Source organism: Pipistrellus hanaki, assembly GCF_964339955.1.
Source record: "Pipistrellus hanaki genome assembly, chromosome: 11".
NCBI classification, from domain to species: Eukaryota; Metazoa; Chordata; class Mammalia; order Chiroptera; family Vespertilionidae; genus Pipistrellus; species Pipistrellus hanaki.
The window spans coordinates 10886990-10906807 of NC_140513.1; the positions used below are offsets into that span (position 1 = coordinate 10886990).

The 19818-nt window shown below is 49.4% G+C and overlaps 1 protein-coding gene across 3 annotated transcripts in view; it reads right to left on the reverse strand.

Moving 5' to 3' along the window:
- ASTN2 (astrotactin 2) overlaps window positions 1–3080 on the reverse strand; it is a 700862-nt gene extending 697782 nt beyond the window's left edge. For all 3 annotated transcript variants that reach the window (XM_084898878.1, XM_084898877.1, XM_084898876.1), the window contains exon 1: window positions 2482–3080. In XM_084898878.1, the coding sequence (XP_084755004.1) occupies window positions 2482–2950 (469 nt within the window). In that variant the 5' untranslated portion in view covers window positions 2951–3080. The remainder of the gene's footprint in view (window positions 1–2481) is intronic.
- Window positions 3081–19818: the final 16738 nt, after the last annotated feature.

Consider the following 19818-nt stretch of genomic DNA (forward strand, 5'->3'; position numbering starts at 1 on the left):
AAAAGCCCACGCCTCCCTACACAGCTCCTGCTATACTTGGCCATCTGGTGACTACCTCGCTAGCCAAATCTGGGGGGAGGGAGCGCCTTGAGCTGCCAGCCCAGGGCACAGAGTGGGGAAAGAGGAGAAGGTAGGGGAGGAGGAGGAGGAGGAGGAGGAGGAGGAGGAGGAGGAGGAGGAGGGAACCCAATCCCCTACATACATCCAAAAGGGCTCAGAGCTGACAATGAGGACAGCAGCACGGGGCCACTCCATGGCAGGCTGTCCCCAGGCTCCAGGCTCAGTCACCTGTGTTGGAGCAGGCGGAAGACTTCAAATGGAGGCGCCAGGAGACTCTGGAGCTCAATCCCCAGTCCTGGGGGAATGGAGACTTCCAGCTCCCCACCCATTCCTTCTAGAAAACCAAAGTTTAAAGTGGCAGAGGTTGACAGCTCCAGGAATATGGGGGCGACTCATATTCATGGACCGAACTGGGTCCTCCACCTCCTTGGGGAACTGTAATGCTCTGGGGTCCTCGCTTCCAAGTAACACCACATCCAAGCAAGTTCCCCTTCCCCCTCCTTTGGCCAGGCATTTAGGGAGATTTGTACTCCTGGCCTCCAGAGCGCCCCACTGTAGAGAGACTGCCGGGGCCATGAAAGAAGGTGGAGACTGGGAGTGACCACCAAATGTGTCCCTCTGGGGGAAGGAGGAGGAGTTGGCCCTGAGTCCAAAGTTAGCTGTTCCCCTAAAGCAACCCTATCTCCAACCTCAGTCCCTTCAGTGGGAATGAGCAGCCCCACAGATGAAACTGTGTACTCATGTGTGCGTGTGTGTGTGTGTGTGTGTGTGTGTGCACTTGCGTGCTCGCCTGTGGGTCTCACATGACAGACAAGGGAAGTCTCTGGGGTCCTGCAGGCGCCCTCCCTCTGGGCCTCCCAGAAAGCTCAGCATGCTCGGGTTACAGCTGGATGGGGAGAGCCCCAGGGCCAGAAACCCCAGGCTCCAGCTCAGAGCAGGAGGGGCCTGGCAGGGGCTCAAATCCCCAGAGGCAGCCATCGAGACAGGGAATGGGCAGGGGTCACAAAACACACACTGACAAACAGCGTGTCTCCCAGGAGAGAGGTGTCTACTCCAATGTTTATTCTCCGGGGCTTCTCGGGCCAGCAAGGAGTTAACCTCAGAGGCCCAAGCCGATTCTGGGCAGGTGCTGACCATGAAGGCTCATCACCCTGATGATTCAAGAAGGCGGGATCCCGGGAAGCCCAGCTCCCAAGGCTCCGGGGCGGGCGAGCCCCCGCGCCCTGTAGGCGCCGCAGCTGTTGACCAGACTCCCACAACCAATCCAGCCCCCAGCCCCGCGCCCCAAGCCCTGGGAGGGGAGGGGAACTCAAGCGGCCGGTGGCAGAGCGCGCTGAGGGGAGCCGCATTTTGTAGCCGCTCTCGGAGATAATTAAGCTATCAATTACTCGGGTGGGAAACCAGCCGCGCTTCCCACGGCCGCTCCGCAGGCCGACTCCTCTGGGATTCGCGCTGGGAGCCAGCAGGCAGCCAGCTGCCGGAGAACTTTCTGATTAACTTTTCCGTGGGAGCCCCCCCCTTCAACCCCCACTCTGTCCTCTCCCCTCCTTCCATGTTTTTCACTTTTACGTTATTATTATTATTAGCCCCGTGGCTGTCGGCGGCGAGGGATGTAGAAAGGCGAGTGTGACGGCCCAGGGTGGAGGGTGAGGGGGGCGATCCTGAGTGCAGACTTCGGAACCCCGGACTCGGAGATCACGCAGCCTCCCCGCCGCACGCACAGACCGCCAGCGCAGAGGCCTTGCGGGAAGCGACTCGGCCAAGGTCACCCAGCCCCCTGGGGAACTCTGTTTACGAGGGAAGGGCAGTGCTACTGGAGCTTCTCCACTCATGTTTTGGCTAAAATCCATCCCTTAGAGCAGAGACCACAACTCCGACCCGAGGGCGAAGGGGCGGCAACTCGGCTGGCGGGGACCACGCACACGGGAGCAGTGGGCACCGGACCACCCCTGGCCCGGGAGCGGAGGGTTGCGCCTGGGGTCCCCCAGCTGCAGCAACACTCAGCGCCGGGGGTCCCCGGGCTGCAGCACACTCACCGCCGGGGTCCCCGGGATCCAGCACACTCAGCGCCGGGGGTCCCCGGGCTCCAGCACTCTCAGCGCCGGGGGTCCCCGGGCTCCAACACACTCATTTCGGGGGTCCTGGGTGTCGGTCGAGACGGACCCAGCAGGGCTCAGCGTCTGGGCTGAGACTGGGGCGCAGGTCTCCGCCGCCGCAGAAAGGCTGGCGCGCCCCGGGCTCCCGCCACGCACTCTCCGGGACCTCCAGCCCCAGAGTCCTCTCCAACCACCTGTGCGCCCTCCGGGCCCTCCAGCTGCCCGGGTCCCGCTCCGGGCCGCCCGGGTCGGGGATCCCCAAGGCGCCCCCACCCCTCCGACTTCACGGGCTCACGGTTCCCGGGGCCGCCGGCGCCGGCCTTACCCAGGGTGAAGAAGGGCAGCTCGGTGTTGTCCAGGTCGTCCTGCACCGCGATGCGCCCCGGCAGCTCGTTCCGCACAAAGAGCAGGAGGCGCGCCTCGGCGGGGGCGCCCGCGGAGCTGGCGGAGCCCGAGGAAGCTGCGGCGGCGGCGGCGGCGGCTCCAGCTCCGGCCGCGGTCCCGGTCCCGGTCCCGGCCCCGGCCCCGGCCCCGGCCCCGGCGCGGGCGCCGCTCCAGCCGATGTCGCTGTCCCGCAGCGCGGGCAGCGTGGACACCGTGACCGTCTTGAGCCGGCAGGGGCTGTCGGGCTCCCGCGAGGCGGCGGTGGCGGTGGCGCCGGCCAGCAGCGGCGGCGGCGGCAGCAGGAGCAGGAGCAGCAGCAGCGGCGGCGCCGGGTGGAAGCCGAGCCTCAGCCGCCCCCGGAGCGCCGGGCTGGGGCCGGGGCTGCGCCGGGCGCCGGCGGCGGCGGCCATGGCGGAGGGGCTGCGGGGCGGCAAGCGGCGGCCGCGGCGGCGGAGGAGGAACGAGCGGCGGCGGCGGCGGCGGAGGGAAGCTGGGCGCCGGAGCAAAGGAGCCGCGGAGACGCTCGCCGGCGGCCCCCGGCTCCCGGCTCCGCCTCCCGCCCGGCCCGGCCCGCCCTCCCGCCCCGCCTCCTCGGCCCGCCGCCCGCCCGGCCCCACTCCGCTCCCCCCGGACCCCGAGCGTTCCGGAGGCTCCGCCCGGCCTCGGGCCAATCCCAGTCGCCCCCTCTCCTCTCCCCGGATCCCCTAAGGCCGCTCCCTCCCGCAGTGTCCTCAGCCGCACCACCCTCTCCAGATTCCTAGCACTTAGGGACTCGCTCACGCTTCCCCCCCCCGCCCGACACCCCCGAGCTCGGCCCAGCCGAGCCACCTTCACCCCACGCCCGGCGCAACCCGGCTTCTGAACCTGGGGGCGCGCCTCGGCCAACTCTGCTCCAGGCCGCGCCTTCTTCAGGGGAGAGGGCGCCTCTGGGTGGTGAAGACTTAACTTTGTCTCCCCTCAAGCCCAATAGCAAGTCCTGCGCCCTTTTCTAGTTCCTGAAATCATTCCTTGTGGCCTCAGAACCCCCTCCCCACACACTTGCCAACAACTCCGTCAATCCTCCCACCACCAGGACCCCTCTGGTCCCCTCCACCCAGGGCCGAACTAACTTCTAATTGACAGAGGGAGGGGTGCCCAGCTCCACCCTCTGACTTCCCCCCTCCAGATCGACCCGGGCCAGGAGGCTCTGGGCCCCCAGCCGCCGCCTGGCAATCCCGCCCCCTCACCGCGCTTTTATTTGGGATCCCTACTCCTAGCTTGGAGCTGCTCTACTTGGCTGCTGCTGCTCTCTGCGTGAAATTCCTGAAAAGGGTGAGAGAGAGAGAGAGAGAGAAAGGGGGCGGTGGAGGACGGAGGAGAAGGGAGAAGAGAGAAGAGATGGGAAAAGAAAGAGGAGAGAAAAGAGTAAAGAGAGAGGAGAGAGACCTAGTCCTTGGTCTGCCTGGGGCTCTGCAGGGCTTCTCCCTCCTCTGCCCTATTCCAGGAGGAGGAGTCTGCTTGCTAATTCCTCGCAGCCAGTCCTTATTCTTCTGCAGTCAATTTGAACTGTAAACCCAGGTCCTCAGACACAGGGCAGCCTTTGGCCTTCAGCTAATTCTGCCTGGGACCCACATACCTTGGGTCCCCCAGAAAGCCCTCACCTCTGCCAGGACCCAGTGCTAGAGCAGCCCCCTTCTCCTCTCCCTCCTTTCCTTCATCTTCCCTCTCTCTGGTCTCTCTTTCATCTCCCCACTCATTTCCTTCTTCCTTGTCTTGACTTTAATCTTAGAAGTGCCTTCCCTCTATAATGTGTGAGCCATTTCCCATCTCTACACATGGCTTTCCCATCGGAACCTTTTGTGTGGTCTCTGCATTAACTTCCCTTCTCTTTCCTACTCTGCCTCTTCTTTCTTTCTTTAACCCTTACATGAATAGCCTTTTCCCCTCTCCCATCACATTTTAGCTACTTCTTCTTTCTATTTTTTTTTTTTTTTATGACTTTGGATAAAGATAGGGGACTGAAATGGAGGAAATATCAGAACCTGCATTGTGACCTTGGACTTAATGTTTGTGAAGCGTTTTCCAACTGTTACAGCACACATGTCCTAGTGTTTACGCATAATCATAATCCAATGAGATGGATATCATGATTCCCATTTTCCAGATGAGAAAACTGAGATCAGAAGGTTGGGGAGGTGAAGGGACTGCCCAAGGTCACAGGGGTAATGAGCAGAAGTGCTGTAATTTGAACCTCAGGCTCCCAATTCTTGGCTGTTTCCTTTAAATCACACTGTCCCCAGTGACCTTGGAGAAGCCCACCAATCAAAGGTGTGAAATCCACATCAGCTGGCATGGATCTGGGCCTGTTTCAGCTCTGAGGTTTGTAAGGAGTTTGTAAGGAGTGCTTCTATCCCAGTTTAGGAATCTGTGGGCTTGGGGCAGGGGAGGAATTCTGGCCTTTCAAGTCCTCTGGTTCTAAATCCTCTCCTGCCACTCTGATGTCTGCTTCAGTTCGTTTACTCCTCCAAAGTGTGTCACTGCGCCTCCCTCAGTCTCTCCTTTGTACCCTTACAAACCGCCACTACCCTCTGCAGTGGGGCTTTCCGATTTTTCTATGCCCCTTTCTTCAAATATGCTGACAGAGTCCATTTATAGAAGTGCACACCAGGAAAACAGGGCTCCCTTATGTAAGGTAGAATCTGCGCAAGTCCCTCCTGGACCTCCGGTACAAAGGCCTGTCAAATGTGACCAACACTCCCATTCATTCATTCACAGCCATATAGCCAGGGATCCTACCCGGCACTCTATGGGGATGCCGATATGGATGAACACAGCTCTGCCCTCAAAGAAAGTATAATGATAGGATGTTAGGGGGTGGGTGAGGCAGGGACGGAGATATCTGAGATACCAGGCAGACAGGCAGCAAACAGGCTTTGAAACTTAAGCTTGGAGAAATCCAAGAAAACTTCCCAGGGGAGGTGGCATTGGAGTTGAGCCATGAAGAATGGAGGTGACACTGGGGTGGACAATCCAGGCCACAGCTGGCATTTGGGATCTTTGCAACTGCTCAGCATCCAACTGAATCCCTCCCCTACACCACAAAGTCCTTTTCTCTGAGGCACAGTCCACCTCCCACAAAGAAGCTAAAATTTCCATATACTTTCTCAGCTTTCGTTGCAGCTGGAACTTGGGCACATGACTCAGAATCCACCAATCAGATCCACCCACCCCAGATTCTGGGAAGGAAGCTGTAATCAGGCAGAATGCATTTGGGAACCATAGTGGCAACTGTTGGAGCAGGTACAAGCAAGTCTCCTTGTTAGTGAATGTGGTTCCTCCAGCACTGCTCAGACCCGAGGGGCACTAGGGTCAAGAGTGTGACCTGCCCTCTGGCTGCCTGGCTGCAATAATGTCTCCGTCAGCCAGTTCTGTGCTGTGGATTGGAGGGAGGCTCTTGACCCCATGGCCTCTCAGCCCAGATCCTACGCCATCCTGGAGATTCTAAGTAATCTGCTATCCCATTACTGGATTCTGTTTCTGTTTAAATGATCCAGAATTGGTGCCCATTGCTTGCCACTAAGACACCTGCCTGAGAACACAGAATGTGGGATAAATGGAAAGCAGAGAGGGCAAAGCATGTGAAGAGAAGTGGAAGAAGTTTAGTGCCTGGGAGAGGGAGAGATCAAAGACAAGGAGTGGGGAAAAACAGGCAAGAAATGTGAAAGGTCTGGTAGGAGCATGACTCCTGGAAGAGGACAAATGGGAGTGTGGAATCGGGGATGACCGCAGGAAAAGAACTCCTGCTTCTGAACGCACATTTCACTACTTCAAAACTTGCTACAGGATGTCAGTGACGGATGATAATGCCTGCCTTCTGGTGGCAGCGAGGTTTCAGAAATCATTACGCAAAGAACTTAACATAGTAGGTTCTCTATAATTTATAACTGCCGCTGAGAAGCGTACTCCCGGCAACATCTGGAGGAAGGCTTGTTATCCCCATTTGATGGATGTGCAATTTGAGGTTCGGAGAAGCTAAGGAAGTTGACTTGGGTCATGTAATTATCAAGTTCTGGAGCGCAAGGCTGTCTGATTCCTGAATCCGTGCTCTTCCACAGCATGCCACCTCCCCGCAACCCACCCTTCCCCAGCACACGGGACTTCCCTGTTCACACTCTAATGCCCTGTCCCTGGGCCAGTGGCATACTCTTCTCCCCACCCCCTCAGCTTCTCTCTTTCCCTTCTCCCTTCCTCTTAACTCAGTCACTTTTCAGTATTGATTAAATTGATTACATTTTATTATCGATGTAATTTATCCCCCTTTAGGGTCCCCTTATACTCCCATCTCTGACTCCACTGATCTGAAATTCCTTCTCATTCTTTCTAATGCCTTCCTAGTCCTCCCAGCAAGTGCTTCCTCTTGCTTCATCTTTAATATTTCTGTTAAATGTTTTGCAACATTTTTTCTCTCCCCTTTCCCTCCCGCTTCCTTCATATTCTATTCTGTTTGTGTGGGATATTTTTTTTAAGTCCTTCTGCTCATACTGCCGGACTGAGGCAGCCTTGTGTAGCTGAAAAAGCAGGGACTAGGGAGGCCCATGGCTTGGTTTTAGGTATCGTCGTTGCTGGTTCCCTACTGGTCCAAGTCACTTAGTCATGCTCCTACTAGACCTTTCATGTTCTCACTTGTGAAATGGGAAAGTAGTACCTGCTTTTCCAAACTGTTATAGGAATTAGATGAGATCACATGTAGGAACGTCTAGAGCCCATCTTAGGTTCTTATTGATGTGAAAGTAAATCCAAACATGCTATGGTATCTCACTTTCTATTTCCAATCCAGACTCATGCAACAAGACCCTCACCTCCATAACTCTGTTCCAGCCATCGGCATCTCTTTTGGGATTTTGAATGTTTTAAGCTCTTATTCTGTCTTTCTTTTCTTGGTGGGCCAGATTGTGGAGGGAGGGAGAGAAGAAGGAAGGAGGGAAGAAGGGAAGGAGGGAGGAAGGGAGGAAGGGTAGAGGGGAGAGAGAGAGAGAGAAACATTGATCGGTTGCCTCCTGTGCACATCTTGACCAGGGATCCAACCCACAACCCAGATATGCGGCCCCTCCGGGAATCAAATCTGCAGGGGACAACACTCCAATCAACGGAGCGAACTGTTGGCCAGGGCAACAGTCTTTGTTGCCCTCAAGATGATCTCTAGAACCCAAACTCCAATTCAGGAGGAGAGTTGATATCTCCTGCTTTGTCTCTATTCTGTCTAAGCTCAGTCTTCCATCAGTCCTTTTCATACCCACAAATCCACCATTTGTTTTCTCCCTGTCAATCACTGATTGCCCTCTCTATAACTCACACTGTCCTTTTCATTCTCCCTGCAGCATGGTGACTGATTCATCACCAGGCCCATTGTTGCATTTCCTTCTCTCCGCCACCTTTTGCCCAGGTACTCACCTTCCCCAGGTACTCTTTGTCTTAGTTCCGCCACCCCCTCAGCATCTTGACTTATGCAGATCCCAGCTCCATCAGTTGGTAGAGGATCAATTACAAAATTGAGATCAACTTTAGAGCTTATCACTTCACTGTTGATGTCTCCAAAATAGATCACTGCAAACATATCTATTACTGCTATCTGCTTCTTTGCCTCTGAAACCTCTCTGATGTAAGTTCAGATTGTTTTTCTCTACCACGTACAAGTTGGCTAATTTTGAGTAACAACCTCTCTGAGCCTTACCGTAATTTCTTTTCCTCTAAGTGAGGGAATGGGTAAGGGAATGAGCCAGCAGATGTAAATGGGAGCACCTGGTGTTCTCTGGCACATAGTCAGTCCTCAGCAACAGTAGCTTGATTCTACCTCCACGTGTCTGTTTGTTCAGTCCTTCTGTGACCTCTGTGTCTCTTTGCCTTCATCTCTCCATTTCTCATTTCCCTTTGCAGAACACTGCCACTCCATCTCATTTAGAGCCAACTCTCACCATTGTCTCTAACTTCTCTTTCGTGAAAAATGAAAGAATATTTTAATCACCGTTGTCTTTCCTCATTTGTACTTGCATCTGTTTGACTGATTTCTGCTTCAGCCCAGTACTTCTCTCTTTCCCTTAACAATTCCCAAATTTATTATCTTTCATCGCCAGCTCATACCTCTCCCTACCTTCCGCTCTCCCTGTTCCCGGCCCCCTAAATCAAGCCCTTCTTGTTCAGTGATTTAACTGCAGTCATTCATATCCTTCTTACGCCATCCACTCCAATTCCTCCCGCTACTCCCTGAAAATCTCTCTCTCTTTCCTCGCTCACTCTGTTGCATTTTCTTTTTTAAGCCCACTCATCTTTAATTCATCCCCATCATTCATTTGCTTGTGCCCAAATCTCGGTACCTCTTTGCCTAGTTAATCATTTGACCGATTCCTGTGTCCTTCCTCCTTCATTATATACTCATCTTTGTTCACCATTAACAACTATTAGCAGAGGGATCTATATTTCTTACAAATCCTACCACTGCTGTATTTTTAGGATCCTCTTTGGGGGCCCCATTAGCTCTTCCTGAATGAAACCCTTTCTATCTGGGACCCTGCTTTAGGGGGGGAAAAAAAAAAAAGAGGAACCTTGCAGCATCTGTCCTATGTTTATTGAAGCTGAACTGCTAGCCCGGTGCATGAGGATAATGCGATAAAAAATGTAAGTTTTATTCTCTGCTATAGAGTACTAGGTCATTTTTCTTCCTGTATCACATTATTTGTATTCTTCTATTTTGAAATTGTGAAGGCAATGTCAGCATAGAGTGACTATTTTCACGTTTTCTGGATGCCTACTATGAGCTAGGCAAGGAACACGGTTTCTTATTTAATTTTTACAACTACCTCAATCTCTGCTTCACATGGGAAGGATTGGGAACACAGAGGAAATGCAATATGCTGGGCAATTTACATCTAATAAAGTCCCTCTAAGTTCTCCTTGCCACACATGAGGACAAGGAGAAAACGAAGAAAGAGGTAGACTGCTCCAGATGGGTAGGGGGCATGTTTAACAAGCAGGGGGACTTACCTATAGGGCTTATCTTGGGCAACCAAGGCCTTAACAGGGTTCACTCACATTACACTGTCCAGGTGGTCTCAACAACACATTGCTCTCTCAAGGTTGCCCCCTTGAAGCGGCTCAGTCTATGGGAACGGTGGGTGGAATATACATTTCAAGGACAGGAGCGGGGGTTAGGGGCCTCTGATGGCCCATTGTTTGGGTCCAGCTCATAGAGTCCGCCATCGGTCACACCCTCCAAGAAGACCATACAGTGTTGGAGTTAAGAGTTTCCATACTTTTGTAACAGGGATGATACAATTACTTTGCTAAAAGCACAACCTCAAGCATAAGACAACACTGGTTTTGAATTTCACCTCCGCCATTTAAACCTGTATGGCCATGGACATAGTAGGGAGAGAGCAGACATCATCTCACAGCCTGTATCTTTAAGTTTGTGGATGCCTGCTGTTTTGCATTTTTTAAAATATATTTTATTGATTTTTTACAGAGAGGAAGAGAGAGGGACAGAGTGTCAGAAACATCAATGAGAGAGAATCATCAATCAGCTGCCTCTTGCACACCCCCTATTGGGGATGGGTCTGCAACCAAGATACATGCCCTTGACTGGAATTGAACCAGGGACCAGTCCACAGGCTGATGCTCTATCCACTGAGCAAAACTGGTTTTGGCTGTTTTTGCATTTTTAAGTAATACTATTTAGCAACCTTAAGAGCCAGGGCTCAAATCCCAGCTTTCCCAGTTGCTAACTTTATGTATTGATGGCACAGGCAAGTTATTTATCTCTTCTAGCATCACTTCTTCATCTATAAAATGGGAAAGGTACAATCTCTCTATTAAACTGAGGGACGGGTGCTGGTGTAGTTGATGAGCTATAGCAAAACCCCAAGACTGCCTGCTTTTCAAGTCTCCTGCACATTTTAGGACAGCATGGGCTGCATTGCTTGGACTCCCAGCCCCATGCCTCCTTTCTCGGTTTCCTTGCTGTCCTAAAGAGCTCTGCGGAAACATCACTCCCAGGGCCATGCTCCATGGACCTCACAGAGGCAGAGGCCGCCCCCACTCCTGACCCACTTACCGAGCTATATTTGATGACTATTGTACCAGAATCTGCACACTCAGCAACTGGGCTCTGCAGCCTCCCTGTGTCTCCTGAAGGTCTAGCTGCATCCATCTCGTTCTAGAGACACTTTCAGCAAAACCTATTGGGAGTCCCTCTTCCTAGCTCTGGGCACCGTATGTAATACATATGTTATTTTCAGTGTGGTGGTGGTATGTGTGTTTTTAATTGAGGCTCAGAGTGAAAAATAATAGTTCTATATATATATAGAACCCTTTCTTCTTTCTCCATCCCTTCCTTTTTTCCTCTCATCCCTCCTGCACAAATTCTATGGAAGATGATGCTCCAGGAACAGGGATACAACGATGAACAAGACAAAAGGGTCCCTGCACTCATGGAGCTCACAGCCTAGTCAAGAGATAGACAAAAATAACAATAAAAAATGAATATATGGGAGGAGGAAATGGTGAGCAGCTACTCAATGCAGATAAAGTTATAGTTACGTAAGATGATTAAGTTCCTGAGACTTGCTGTCCAACGTGTACCCGTAGTTAACAATAGTATATTTGAAAGAGGGTAGGACATATTAACTGTTCTTACCACAACATAATCAAAAGAGAATATAATGCAATGTTCTGTGATGGAAAAGAAGATTGTCCTACAAAGTAGAATACTGAGAGAGGTATGAAATTCTATCTCAGGACCGAGTGATGCATCTTTGACAATGTGACAATTAATCAGAAACAAGGAAGGATAAATAGGAGTTGTTATGATGGATGCAGGGGTTGGGGGGGGAACTCAGGGGCAACTGCAAGCAGAGGAAGCAGGAAGAACAAAGACTCTGAGAATTTGGCAAAATCTAGGGGCCAAGCATTGGAAGTCACTATGGCTGGAGAGCTGAGAGGGAAGACTAAGAAAGGATGGAATGAGTCTTGGAAAGTTAGTATAGCTTCCATTATGCAGATCTATGTAGGCCATAGCAAGAAGTTTGGATTTCATTCTAATTATAAATGGAAATCCATGGACAATTTTACATAAGTTGATGGCATAATCATCTACATTAGTAAAAGAGAAAGATGCAAATTGACTGTACCTTCGCAATGCCCACCAGCCAATCAGGAATTAGTATGCAAATTAACCCACCAGTTAATTTGCATGCACAGGCACTGAGCGGTGGGGGTGGGGGGGGGCGCTTGCATTGTTGCCATGGTAATGGTGCAGGCATTCTGTACTACCCCAACTACTCCAGGCCTTTGGGCAGCATGGGAAGGTGGAAAGGTGGCTCCGGGCCAGAGCAAAAGCGGTGCTGGCAACCAGGGGAAGGAATACCCATTCTTGCACAAATCTTCGTGCATCAAGACTCTAGTATATTTATATTTTTTAAATGCTACTTTGGCTTAAGTGGAGAATGGACCTGAGTAGCACAAGCAAAGGACAGCAGGCATGCAGCATGGCACCTGTCACACTGTCCAGGTGTAAATCTCTCCAGCATGCAGGTTCCCCATTACAAGCTCCCCAGCCATGAAGCCCTATAGCTTGCACACACTGATAGTGGGAAACCCATTATCTCCATTGAAAACTGGGTCTGTCTTGGGTCAGCTCTGACCAATAGAATGTACTGATTTATATCTTCCATGCTGAATCTATCACTTATTGGTTCAAATTCCCTATGTGGGCAAAATCACATGGAGTATGTTTCACAATAATTCTCCAAGTATCTGGAAGGCATCTATATTTTTTTCTTCCTATTGGATAATATCTGTTCATGTTGGCCACCTCCACAATGATCTGCCTGGGTATTAAAATAAAATTAAAAGCCACATAATTAACAATAAATTCCACTTACAGTTAATATGTCTATTCTCAGCAACATAACATTTGCCTTTCACAACCTTGTGAGCCATTAGGACAGGGATTTCTAGCCTCATTTACAAATGACTAAGAGTAAAATTCAAAGATGCCATTTATCCAAGGTGGGGCAGATAACAAGTTTGAATAATTGGGTCCTAAATCAAGCCCTACAACTAATCCAAGCTTCTTTCACCCTAAAGTGAGAGACAGCATAGACGGCAAATAAACTCATTGGTTCTAGTATCTGATTGTCTAAATTCAAATTCTGACTCTAATACTTGCTGTGTGGCTACGGTAAAATTACTTAACATCTCTGAACTTTATTATTTTGTTTTGTTTTTAATCTGACAACAATTAACGCACATACTTTGTGGAGCTGGATGAGGATTAAACAAACTAATAAATGAAAGGCATAAAGTCTATATTAATAATCATTAAATGTTAACTATTTTAATACCTTAGACTTTCTTGGTCAAAAAGAATGGTGGTGAAATAAAAGTTTCTGTTGGGTTAGCACAAAGTATCTTGGTTTAGAACAGTGTCAGCAAACTCATTAGTCAACAGAGCCAAATATCAACAGTACAATGATTGAAATTTCTTTTGAGAGCCAAATTTTTTAAACTTAAACTATATAGGTACATTGTTATTAATTTAATTAGGGTATGTGGTATTTTGTGGAAGAGCCACACTCAAGGGGCCAAAGAGCTGCATGTGGCTCTCAAGCCGAGGTTTGCCAACCACTGGTTTAGAATATTAACTCTACCATAATGTAATGGTACACCAACAGTGATATGATTCTTCATCTTGGATAATCATACCTACCTCACAGAGTTGCTGTGAATAGTATATTCTACAACTAACAAGAGAAACTGCCTAGCATCAAGAACTATGTACTTAACACATGTTATTTCCCTCCTTTCTGTGTTGACTTAGCATAATTCCCTGAGGAAAACTTCTCTGTGGCCCAGACTGGGGTAGGCACCCTCCTCTCTTTTCTCTTAGCACCTTGCACCTACCAGGAGCAGAGCATGAGGAGCATCTGCTTGTCTGTCTCTACCTTTAGACTGAAGTTGCATGATGTGCCAGGTACTGTTCTAGGCACTTTGCAAATAATAGCGTGTCTGTGTCTACTCTTCCTATGAATCCTAGGAAGAAGGTGGTGTTCTATCACCCTTTTCCTACCAATTAGAAATCAGAGACAAAACAGGGTAGAGTCGCGCATCACAAGTTGCATATCCCTGGCTGGTATAGAGGGGTGAATCCCTTGTTCCTTGCTGTTATTTGACCCTCAGTGCGGATGTCTTTCCCAGAAAGAGGACTTCCATGACTCCAAAGGCCAACCCAGTGGTCGGCAAACTCATTAGTCAACAGAGCCAAATATCAACAGTACAACGGTTGAAATTTCTTTTGAGAGCCATTTTTAAAAAAATTAAACTTCTTTTAACGCCATTTCTTCAAAATAGATTCACCTAGACCATGGTATTTTGTGGAAGAGCCACACTCCAGGCACCAAAGAGCTGCATATGGCTCATGAGTCGTGGTTTGCCAACCACTGGGCTAACCGATTCACTATCATTTCCATGTGGACGTTTCTCCACTACAGCTGATTCGTGGACTGATTGATGGGTTGTCTCCATCATGCAAATGAGAGCTTTATGGGAAAATGACTTTGTTTCTCTTGCTCACTGCGGTGTACCCAGCCTCTAGCAGAGACTCTGGCAACCAGGAGGTGCCCAGTCAGTACTTGCTGAGTACATGAACACATGCATGCATTTATTAACTAGTACATATACTTTGTAACTTAAAAACAATGGCTTGTGGACATTATGCTTTGTGTTCTTACGAGTGTCAGTCACATTGTTAACTGAAGAGGGGCTGGGGGATGAGGGAGACCGCACAGACAGAAGCCTCAGTGCCTTCTGCTGCTCCGGGGCTTCCTGCCCCTCACAGCATCCCTTCCCTCTGAGCAGTCTGCCAACAGCTGGTGAAGCACCCCCTGAGGGAGGCAGGAGGGGTCTCTGCTCCAGCTGACAGGATGGGAGCCGGGAGGAAACTGCCCTGGGGAGAGACAGACTGCAGTCATGGCATTACGCCTGAGGTTTGAGATGCCCACTAAGATTCACTGGGAAAAAATAATACTTGAAAAAGTGTAATGTCTACCATTTATCACCTTGGCCTACCGGTAGTTCATTCTCCCTGACAACTATGGAGATTCTTAGGAACTAATATATTGTCTAATGCCTACCTTGCCAAGACACAATGTGCTTCTTTATGGTTGTTATCTTTAATTCTCACTTGTTATTCTCAAATTAATTTTTGTTGCTCTAGGTCTTATGTAACCCATTAGTGAGATGTTTAAGTTCCCAAACAACCTTTCTGATCTATTGTCTCAGATTTTTTCACTGTGACTTTTGCTCTCATCAAAATAAATCTTACTATTTCCAGTATACACTCCCAAGTTCCCTGTTACCTAGTCCAGGTTACTTTTCTCTAACTAGTTCTCTTCATGCACCTATAGGACCCATCCTTCAGGGCCATTTCTGGTTCTCATCATATCATTTATATGCAATCCTTTCCTTTTACAGGCCATTTCTTTTTTTTAATATATTTTTATTGACTCCAGTGAGGAAGGGAGAGGGAGAGAGAGAGATAGAAATATCAATGATGAGAGAGAATCACTGATCAGCTGCCTCTTAACTCCCCCACCTGGGGATCAAGCCCACAATCCCGGCTTGTGCCCTTGACTGGGATCTAACCTGGTACCCTTCAGTCAACAGGCTGACACTCTATCCACTGAGCCAACCCAGCTAGGGCTGTCCTTATTTCTTATGTAACTCACTTATAAAATTTAATGTTTTAGTTCATGTGCTACTGGCATGTAAGGCTGTGAAGCTTTAGATTATTGCCTAGCAAATATTCATTCTCTTCCTCCTCTCACTTGAGGGGAGAGAACTTGCTGATGTTGAACTTGGCTGTGTTACCAGGGTTGGCTAGTGAGATACTGGCAATCCTGATGTGGGCCAACGCCTTTGTAGTGGGGCTGCCTCTTTGTGCTTCTGCGTTGTCATGGTCACCAGACAAAGTAGGGTGACAGATAGAACAGACCTGGACCTTCCCCACAGTTTGGAGACAAGCCTAGCCAAACCAGGCTAAATCACACTGCATTGTCGCAGTAATAACGGATTGATACAAAGTCTCATCTCCTTTCCTATACTCTGAGTTTCTTGAAGCTAGAGATGGTCTGATTCATCTTTTGTCACATATGCAAAAACCAAAAGCCAAGCCAAGTCCTACTACATATTTGCTGAACAAATAAATAGATGAATAAATGAGTGGTCAAGGAGCTCTGAAGAGAGATCCGAGAATCAGAAAAACTGATGCACCCATTTGTTCAACAAAAATTTGCTGACACTGCCAGTGTAGCTCAGTGGTTGAGCATCAAGCCAGGAACCAAGAGTCCACTGGTTGATTCCCATTCAGGGCACCTGCCCAAGTTGTGGGCGTGATCCCCTAGTGGGGGCATGCACGATGATGTTGCTCTCTCATTAATGTTTCTCTCTATTCCTCTTTCTTCCTGTGTCTCTAAAAAGTTAATAAAACCTATTTTTTTAAAAAAAGAATTTAAATATTAAATACGTATTTTGTGTCAGGCATTATATTCGGTGCTAAACAAGCCAGGCAGACTTGATTTCCAGGCTCCTTGGTGACTTGGGAAAGCTTGAGGATCAGGGATTCATAATGCAGTCAACGTACAAACTCTGATTATCCTTGAGTTGCATGCGAGGGCACCAAAATATTCAGGGGAGCGATAATGGATGGAAAAGAGTGAAAGATCCCTCTTTCTCCGCTGATTCCCATTATCTCAGGTTAAGAGCAAATCCCCAGACAGATGGGAGGGATTTGCATCCATTTGACGCAAATGAGTAGAAGGAGCTGACCCAAGGGGTAATGCTGAAATCCATAGAGATGAGTATTGGTTGGTCATGTTCTGATTGCTGAGTGACTCCTCTGTCCCTTTCCACTGTTATGCTGAGCCTCAAAGTCGTTACCATTTGTAAATCAAAAACCTGGACGCATGACACCAGGATCAGACAGTCTAACCTCAATGCCCTTTTCTGAGAGCTTTTATCCTGATTATTAAGTGTTTCTGTCACACTTTCTGGCCTCCCCCCTCCCGCCACAATGCACTCCAAAGGTAGCTTGTGGCCCATGACTTCCCTTTCCCAACAGGAGGGCTTCCAGGAATGAGGGTCATCGTGCTGAAGTGTGTAAATCACGGAAGGCATCAACAGAGCCAAGACTTAGCCCATCTTCCCTTGCCTTGGACACAGCCCCTGGGAAACAGAATTCACCCAGCGTGTGCTTTAGTTTTGCCCAAGGTGTTTTTGTTTGTGTCTGTGTTTTTGGAAGAGCAGGTGGCTGGTACAGATGGACTGTGAGACAGGAAAGGCAGCATTCGCAGGGTTCACAGGATGACACTCGGAAAGAAATGCGTGTCTGGTTCCAAAACCAGCACCTCTCAGCCTGAGAGAATACGTTGGGGTTTTTGGCTACCTTCCATAAGTGATATTTTGATATGCTAGAAAACCCTAACGGGGACAGCTGCTGCCAGAAAATAAACTTTTAGGTCAGGGAGGCAACATTCAACAGAAATCTCTTGACTAATCACTGTGCAATTTGAATGTGATAACGGGTGTCCAGCATTTAGGACACCCGTTATTTAACATGTGGCCGCAACAACAAAAATAATGATAGTAATATTTATGGAGTCCCTACATTTATGTACCAGGCAGCATGCTGGATGCTGTGAAAGTCTCATCTCAGTGGCCCCTTTCAACAATTCTAAGAGCGGGGAACTGTACTGTCCATTGACCCAGGAGGAAACTAAAGTCCAAAAAGGTGAAATTCCGTATCCAGGGTCACACAGCTAGTAAGGGACAGGGCCAGGATTCCACCTCAGGCAGTCTTATCTGAATTCCTGGTTACCACCAAGGCTTCCTACTCCCTCCCAAAATCAAGATCAGACGTATCATCAATGAAAGTGAACATCATCATTGCCATCATCGTTTCCTTTATCATAATCCTCATTATTCGAGGCCGTAACAAGACAAGTCCCTGCATGAGGGTGGTGTTTTTGGAATGTTCCTACTGAAAAACAACTTGATCAGAAAGTGAGGAGGCAGGTTTAAGTGAGGCCTTTGGGGCCGGCCCCGCGGGAGGAGACAGAGGCAAAGAAAAAGAAAGGTCTTTAAAGTCCCAAATACTCGTTTCTGACTTCACCATATGGTAGCCTGGGCTAGGTTATCCCTGAGTCATTAGGCACATGGAACCAGTGGCTTATAGTCTGGCCCCAGCCTTGCCTCTCCTGCAACCTTTGCAGGTGTCTGTGCAGTTCCTCTTGCTACAGAGGCAGGGCCTGTCTCCTCACCACTGAGTCAGGGCTGGGCCATGTGACCTCTTTTGACCCACAGGACGAGGCAGAGGGGAGGTGGGCCAGTGTGAGCCTGTGTGTTTTGGCTTCCTGTCTTGTTCCTGTGCGTACCCTCAGACAAGCACAGGCCGGGACTAGCCTATCGTCTCAGAAGGAGGATGAAAAGCACGTGCAGCAGAGATTTCCGAGCTATGGTGCTGCAACAAGCTAAGCTCAGAGCTGAACCCCAGCCGACTCCTAGACCCATTCATGAGCCTAGACTAGAGAGTTGGCCTCCACCAAACTACAGACACGTAGCTGTAATAATCAACAATCGCTGTTTTCAGCCACTGCATCTGGGGGTGGTTTGTTATGCAGAAGCGGGTAACCTGCAAAGAGAACAACCATACACGCCGATGCCCAGGGCCTGGCGTAGAGCAGCTGTTGGATATTGGGTAGTCCCCTGGCATATCACTTCAATCAGAAAAGCCTTAGTTCCTGGCAGTTACGCTCCCCAAAGTATGTAAGATAGCCAGTCACACAGGTAGAGGAAGCCAGCTCAGGGAGACCAGGTATCAAAGCATCCACTTCGGCTCCTTGCTGAAAAGTGAGAGTGCAGCCACAGACACCACGTGAGCCTCCTGCGCCAGAAATGTGCAGCACTCCTTTCCTCCCCTCCCCCCACCCCGTCAACACCCGATGGCCTGCCAGCCCCGAGCAAGTTCCCTGGAGTATCGCTTCCACTGCCTCCCCCAGGTATTTCTATGTCAAAGTCAGTTCTCCTCTTCCCTCCTGAATTTCATGTCAGTGAAAACGAGGGTCTGATTTAGCTCTTGGAACAGGACGTGGAGTTTAGGGAGGGCTGGGGGCACGAAGGAGAAAGGCGAGGGAGGAAAGGAACACCATTCTCTCCAAAATGGGCTGCCCAGATTTCAAGCGCTAATGAAATTTGAAATAGCAACAATAATTATGCTTTCCAGGACAAAGCCTCACGTTTCTCACCATGAATATTCATCTCCATGTTGTCTCTCGAAGGAATAAAAATTGGGTGAAACAGCAAAGAGCATATATACTTAAATTTAAAAAAAAAAAAAAAAACTTCTATTTTTACCTGGACTAAGGCAGGTGCCTGGCAGGCTTAGTCATGTCCATATTGTAATATACGTTGTATCTGTGATTTGTGTCTAAGTCCAGGTGTAGACATGTTAAATGAAAGATGCTTAAAATGTCAAAATGGAAGTTGGAAGTTGGGGGGAGAAGATTGGAAATGATCTCTTTCTGGCTGCTAAATGGTCGCAGGTGCAATATCACTTGATTTTGAGCTTGGTCGCCAGGAATCTGACAAGGAAACAGTTCATCTTTTATTCGCTGGCAGAGAAGACTAGGAGGGTATTGCTAAGCTAGCAACGGAGGGTTGCATGCTGCTATCTCAAGTGGCCTTCCGTGGCTCCCAAGCTCAGAAGAACATCTGTGCAGCAACAGCCATTACAACGCCCAGCAAATGTAGACAGCGTATTCGTCAGCTCCGGCTGCCATAACTCCAGACCACAGGCTGAGGGGCTTAAACAACAGGAATTTATTTTCTCACAGCACTAGAGAGTGGAAGTTCAAGATCAAAGTGCCAGCCAGATGGGTGTCTGGTAAGAGCTCTCTCTCTTTGGGGTGCAGATGGCTGCCTTCTGGCTATATCATCACGTGGCCTTTCCTTGGAATGTGTGTGCAGGCATAGGAGGAGGGTGGGGTGGAGAGAGAGAGAGAGAGAGAGAGAGAGAGAGAGAGAGAGAGAGAGAGAGAGAGAGAGATATCTTTCTCTTCCAAAAGGCCATCAAGTCTATCAGATTAGAGCCCAGGTTCATGATCTCATTTAACCTAATTACGTTCTAAAGGTTCTATCTCTAAACAGCAGCACATTGGGGGTTAGGACATCAAAATGTAAATTGTGGGGAGTC